This window comes from Salvelinus namaycush, chromosome 20 (genome assembly GCF_016432855.1).
Source record: "Salvelinus namaycush isolate Seneca chromosome 20, SaNama_1.0, whole genome shotgun sequence".
Taxonomy (NCBI): Eukaryota; Metazoa; Chordata; class Actinopteri; order Salmoniformes; family Salmonidae; genus Salvelinus; species Salvelinus namaycush.
Window position 1 is genome coordinate 25,514,038 of NC_052326.1, and position 6,916 is coordinate 25,520,953.

Below are 6,916 nucleotides of genomic sequence, written 5' to 3' on the forward strand. Positions count from 1 at the left end.
TTTGAGAATGATGGAGGCCACTGTGTTCTTGGGAACTTTCGATGCTGCAGAAACGTTTTGGTACCCTTCCCCAAATCTGTGCCTCACCACTCTACAGACAATTCCTTCGACCTCATGGCTTGGTTATTGCTCTGACATGCACTGTCAACTGTGGGACCTTATATAGACAGTGGTGTGCCTTTCGAAATCATGTCCAATCAATAGGTGGACTCCAATCAAGTTGTAAAAACAGCTCAAGGATGATCAGTGGAAGCAGGATTCACCTGAGCTCAATTTCGAGACTCATAGCAAAGGGACTGAACACTTGTGTAAATAAGGTATTTCTGTATTTTATTTTTAATACATTTGCAAAATTTTCTAAAAAACTGTTTTCATTTTGTTATTATGGGGTATTGTGTGTAGATTGCTGAGGACATTTTTCTATGTAATCCATTTTAGAATAAGGCTGTAATTTAACAAAATGTGGAAAAAGTAAAGGGGACTGAATACTTTCTGAAGGCACTGTAACTGAAAGTGAGAGGTTGTAATCTGAATGAAGGGGCAAAGGCCATTCTTGAACACGGGGTGAACCATTCTTACTAATCGTTTTTGTATGACTGAAGCCTTCAGTGAGAGGTCCAACGCTTTAATATTTAATAATTTATGCCCTCTGAATTCATACTCATTATATAAATAGGACCGTTTAATTTTGTCTGGTTTGCCGCTCCAAATAGTGGAATATTTGTGCTCATATAATTTAAAAAAACAAGTCGTTAGGTTTAGGCAGGGCCATAAGTAAATAGGTAAACTGGGATATGACTAAATCATTAATCAGGGTGATTTTTTCCACAAATAGACAGGCGTTGTCCTTTCCATGATACCAACATTTTATCTAATTTGACTAACTTTCTATTAAAATATATTGTAGTGAGAATTACTTTCTTTCAGGATATGAATACTGAGTATGTCGACTTCACAGTCGGACCATTTTATTGGTAAACTAAACGTTTTATTTGCGATCCAATAAATAAAATTATGCATTTTATTGTAATTCGGTTTTAATCCAGAGTCCGTGGTAGTGAGTGTGTGGATAGTCCTGTGAGTTTGCAGAGTTCGTGCAGATCGTCCAGTTAGCCATTTGATTATTCAGTAGTCCTATGGCTTGGGGACAGAAGCTGTCTCGGAGCCTGTTGCTCCGGTACCACTTGCCGGACGTTAACAGAGAGAAAAGTCCATGGTTTGGGTGGCTGAAGTCTGGAAATGTTCCGAGCCATCCTCTGACACCGCCTGATATAGAGTTCATGGATGGCAGGAAGATCGCCCCAGTGATATACTGAGTCGTTCGCACCACCTTCTGCAGAGCTTTGCAGTCGAGGGCGGTGCAGTTTCCGTACCAGACGTTGATGTAGCCAGTCGATATACTCTCGATGGTGCAACTGTAGAACCTCTTGAGGATCTGGGGGTCCATGCAACATCTATTGAGCCTCATGAGGAAGAAGAGGTGGCAATACGTTCCTAATGGACAGGGGAGGAGTAGCGTTCCCATTCAACACAGTTCTGCGGTAACTGCCTCCCGCCTATAGGGGCGCTGCAACTTTGAGGAGAGTCAACTCTTTGCTTGCGCACGCGGGAAGCAGGAAGCGCGCCATTGAAGAACCACAACGTGAAGATTTCGAGTTCCTTGTCTTCCTTCGAGTGAAACGTTTTGACAATTGTTTTTAGGACAACAAAGCGTAAACCCACAAAGCTAAAACCCATAACGAGGATGGCGTACAGGGGACAAGGACAGAAAGTCCAGAAGGTTATGGTGCAGCCAATTGTATCCTTTCTTAATGAAAAACTTAGTACAATATTTTGCCCTAGGCTGCGTTTCATTCATTGTTAGCTACCTACTATTAGTAGTAGTTAGCTACCTACAATTATTTTTCTGCAGCTAAACATTGGTTTGATTAACGTTAATTGCATATTTCTGAAAGCGGTTAGCTTGTCCAGTAACACAAATAGTGTAACCCATGATGCGTGCTCTATTATGTTACGTTAGCTAGCTAACAGTAACTCCAGACAACATGTGCAGTCAAATCAGCCAGTTTGCTAACTAAATGTTTGACACATTTCCTTGACCCTATGTCCATCAGAACCTTATTTTCAGGTATCTACAGAACGTAAGTTTCATCCTTTCATATTTTCTGCATTTGTCACATGATCTGATGGTTGTGGTTCTTGCGAGTTGCAAATGTGATAGACTTCATGCTTTTATAATACATTACCTAGCCAAGTTATCTAGCTAGCAATCTCCTCAAAAATAATCACAGCCTCTCTCCCTCTTCTCCCTGCAGCGCTCTCGTATCCAGGTGTGGCTGTATGAACAGGTGAACATGCGGATAGAAGGCTGCATCATCGTAAGTGATCATCCTTCGGTATTTCCTCCTTTATTCTCTTAGCCAAAGCACCTGAAACTACACCAGGGCTGCTGACACCTAGCAAGATGTGTAGTTGAAAGCAACAAACCTCTCTCTCTCAGGGCTTTGATGAATACATGAACCTGGTTCTGGATGATGCTGAGGAGGTTCACATGAAGACCAAGAACAGGAAGCCCTTGGGTAAGTCAGCGTGTGTGTGCACGTGGCTGTGATGCTGCATTCATAACAAGTGGGAAACTTGGAAAAATACTAATTGTAAGCTGGGAACAAATTGTGTGTGTTTTGAAAACAAATGATCGTTTTCAAAAACCATATTAAAAAATGTTTTGTTGCCTCCCGAGTGGCTCAGCGGTCTAAGGCTACAGTGCAAGAGGCGTCACTACAGACCTGGGTTCAATCCCGGGCTCTATCACAACCGGTCGTGATTGGGAGTCCCATAGGGCGGAGCACAATTGGACCAGAGTTGTCCGGGTTAGGGGAGGGTTTGGCCGGGGTAGGCCGTCATTGTAAATAAGAATTTGTTCTTATCTGACTTGTCTAGTTAAATAAAATGTAAATGCTGAAAATGCTGTTATTGAGTATATTGCCTTATGCCTCAATCATACCTACAGCGTCATTACGCAAAATGGTACGCAGCATCATCTGGATATGTGTGCAACAAAACTTCAATATTCACCTTCTGCTACCATTTCTGTCAAGCTGTCTACGCATACAGTTTGACGCATACATTTGATAAATCCAATGTATGCACCACACAACGCACTGCAACTGCCTCTGCAATGTTGCAAGGCCAACGCAGCATTCCTTTGGAAATGAATGTACTTCTTGTGTACCAAAATGCAATAATGCTGTCGGTGGAATCGAGGCGCTAGTCTGTGAAGTCAGGGTTCAGCATGTGGGAGAGGTCGGAGCTCAGCGACTATAGGCGAGTGTCCCACTAGTTATTACCAGTTGGAGGGACATTCAAGTTGATTTTTCCAAACGGGTTGTTTCTGGGCCCAGTTTCCCAATATATAATTTAGGCTTCTTTTTTTGTTCTACCTTGTTATTTTTTGTATTTCATTGTTAATGATTACTGCATTGTTGGGTTTAGGGCTTGCAACAAAAGCATTTCACTGTACTTTTGCATGTGACTGAAAAACATGAGTTTTAATGATGCACCTTTCCTTACAAAGGCCAAATATGTAACATGCCTTTCCCAAAACACCACACGGGAGAACAGTCACTAAGTGCTTTGTTGGAGCGTGTGTCAATACTTATAGGATCAAAAGAAAGGCAGTGCTGCCCTCGGATCAGTGTTCCCAATTCTAATCTTGCCTTAACATTATAATTATTTCAAAATACTGACGATGGATCAGCTCCTGGAGCGGTATTTCCACCTACAGCTGCAAATAGAGGCGGCTTATTCTAATGCTTACCCGATTAAAAATGCACTAAATTACTCATTTGGCACATGATTGCGCACGTTAGGCGTCACATCATGAAATATATTGAGACAAATTACAGACCGTAGCCTAAAAGTAGAAAACTATAACTACATTTATTGAACATGAAATGTATTTCAATATGATTGAAATGGGCCTATAGCCTACTGTATTTATATTTTAGGCATTAGATTTAGATAATTTTCAAATGCACGTTTAATAACTATAGTTTGGTGAATTTGGCCTCTTGATGCTTCTGGGAAACCGGACCCTGGACATTTGTCCGACTTGGAACAAGCTAGGTGGATAGGCTACTAAAACGCTGGCCGACCCGCCTTAAGAAAAGTGATGCGGACAAAACAAGCAAATGCCTCTTCTGAGGGGAAACACAATATCTACATCATTGCCCAGAGCCAATCAAATGCAGGTGTTTAACAGACAGCACTGCCATTAAAATGAATTATTCAATATTGAAGTCAACGAGATAAGATTAGGAAGGATAGCCCTTAAGACTAGTCTGTGACCAACTCATGGTAAGCAGCCCTGTCCTGCACGTTGGACTAATAGCATGCCGTTGTTGACACTAGGTACCAGATAGCTTGTCTTATAGGGCCTATTAATGCCATCGGATTGACAAAAACCAGTAGTTGAGTAAGGACTTAATAAAAAAGCTGTATACTTTTTTTTGTTTAATACCTTTCTCTTTTCTCTAGTTACTTCTCATATCTTGTTGATGATCATACAACTTTCCTTTGTTGGCAGTCTGAGCAAGTGTGTCCTATCAACCAGTCTGGTCATCATGACTGTTGGCTGAGGTGTCACTGGCTTATCACCAGTCTCTCCATCTATCCTCACTTCTCTCAATTCCTCCCTGTATCTCTCCATCCATCTCTCTCAGGGAGGATCATGCTGAAAGGAGATAACATCACCCTGCTACAAAGTGTAGCCACCTAACTCAACCCAACAGGACCAAGTCCATCCATCTCCAGCCAACATACATTTTCTAGGATATTTTTTCCTCCTTTTTGGTAGTTTTTTTTAAACGTTAGATTTTTTGCTAACAATATTGAAGCTCAGTGGTGTTCGTGTTACATGGATAATGTAATTGTTTATTTTTGCCAACTATTCCTCTGTAATAAATGTTTTGTTATCTGAAATATCTACTCAACCAATTACTCTTTAGTTTCTCAGTGGGAACATAGTTAACCTGTAACTTTTTTGCAAAAAACAACATAGAAATAAGTTCAGCTGTTGGGTTGCATGGGCTACTGATTGAGATATGCGTCTAGATGTATTTTCTTCTCCAGCAATATTGACTTTCATAGCCACATACACTAAGTGTACAAAACATTAGGAACACCTGCTCTTTCCATTATTTAGATTGACCAGAGGAATCCAGATGAAAGCTGTGATCACTTATTAATGTCACTTGTTAAATCCACTTCAATCAGTGTAGATGAAGGGGAGGAGACGGGTTGAATAAAAAAAAATTAGGCCTTGAGACATTGTGTGGGAATATGAGCCGTTCAGAGGTTGAATGAGCAAGAGAAAATATTTAAGTGCCTTTGAATGGGTTATGGTAGTTGGTACCAGGCACACCGGTTTGAGTGTATCAACTGCAATGCTGCTGTGTTTTTCATGCTACACAGTTTCCTGTGTTTATCAAGAATGGTCCACCACCCGAAGGACATCCAGCCAACTTGACACAACTGTGGGAGGCATTGGAGTCAACATGGGCCAGCATCTCTGTGGAATGCTTTCGACACCTTATAGAGTCCATGCCCCGACGAATGAAGACTTTTCTCAGGGCAAAAGGGGGTACAACTCAATATTAGGAAAGTGTACACTGTATTTCTGGACTGTGACAATACGTCGGTGGTCCACCAGGGGGTGATATGCCCATACAGTATTTCAATGAAGCTCGCATAAATGTATGGATACATTTTTCAACAGGGATGCAATACTTTTTCTCATTTCAATTTGAGAATCCAGGAAATGTTGCTTGCAACGTGAGAAACATGACAGTGCTGACTGCCATGCTGACTATGTCAATCATCATTACCATGCATCTTACCGTAAATGGCCAAAGTATTCCAATACATTTTAATATACTATTATATAAAGCACGACTTGGCCATTTCACTGTTGTGTACAATATACCTGTAACACATGATCTTGAGTAGGTCAGGAAGGCCAGCCTTAAAGGAAAAATCCACCCAAAACCACTCAAATAACACCGTGTTAAATAACACATGAGAACAATATTATTTGTGAACAAATGTTTCATTTTGGTAGCAATATGAAAAATCATTGTGGAAATCTGTTGCAGCTCAAGTTGCAGCTACAAAATCCACAATGCAATGCACTCTATGGGCTCACTAGGTAGCTCACTAGGTATGCTAGACGTTTTCCCGATCTAAACGTTGTATTCCTATTAACTTCCAGTGTAGTGCGGGCGACTTTATCACAGTGCTAAGTCATACCGGCCGGATTTCTGCCTGCTCTTCTCCAATAACTCAGATGCATATGAAAATATGAAATGACCCAGGTAAAAGATAGAACATCACTCATAGATGCACAAAACAATATAACATTCCAGATGTGTGAGCCTTTCCTTTAATTCTGCAGTTTACAATAATAAAAACATACAACACTGGGCCAGCTTGCTATCTGTGGAGGAAGTGTGATGGTAACGAGCAGCCGAAGACAGACCGGAGTCCACAAGTGGGAGAAAGAAAAGGAGTAAGTAGCCTCGGCAGCGAGGGCTGAGGTGTCGTCTTACAGGACGGGAACCCTGCGCCTCATCTTAAAAGGAAGGGGTGCCACAGCTTGTGGCAACATGCATCGTTGTCAAGTGCCAGATGACCCTCATTGTGCTATGAGGAGGAATGAGCTGACTCAATGCCACGCCTCCTACACATTCTTAAGTCCGACTGAGAACAGTGAGACTACAGACGTTGGCAATTGACCGTCGCACTGGTGCAGTTCTAGCAAACAAGTTTTACTAGAGGATTTCTCTACATAGTAAGCCAATTGAAGTTATTTTGTTGATCTTTCAACAATAAAGGTCTTCACCAGACACACACACAGTCA

At 41.4% G+C, this 6,916-nt stretch overlaps 1 protein-coding gene across 1 annotated transcript; it reads left to right on the forward strand.

The window, feature by feature from the left end:
- Positions 1–1,610: 1,610 nt before the first annotated feature.
- On the forward strand, positions 1,611–4,980 carry snrpe (small nuclear ribonucleoprotein polypeptide E). Its single transcript, XM_039016814.1, has 5 exons — positions 1,611–1,798; positions 2,115–2,141; positions 2,316–2,378; positions 2,501–2,579; positions 4,722–4,980. Exons 1-5 carry the CDS (start codon positions 1,745–1,747, stop codon positions 4,775–4,777), a joined length of 279 nt encoding a protein of 92 aa, XP_038872742.1. The 5' UTR covers positions 1,611–1,744; the 3' UTR covers positions 4,778–4,980.
- Positions 4,981–6,916: the final 1,936 nt, after the last annotated feature.

Coding starts and splice junctions, on each gene's coding strand:
- snrpe (XM_039016814.1), top strand. CDS start 1,745: ATGGCGTACAGGGGACAAGGACAGAAAGTCCAGAAGGTTATGGTGCAG. Junction 1,799..2,114: donor AGGTTATGGTGCAGCCAATT/GTATCCTTTCTT, acceptor TATGTCCATCAG/AACCTTATTTTCAGGTATCT. Junction 2,379..2,500: donor GGATAGAAGGCTGCATCATC/GTAAGTGATCAT, acceptor TCTCTCTCTCAG/GGCTTTGATGAATACATGAA.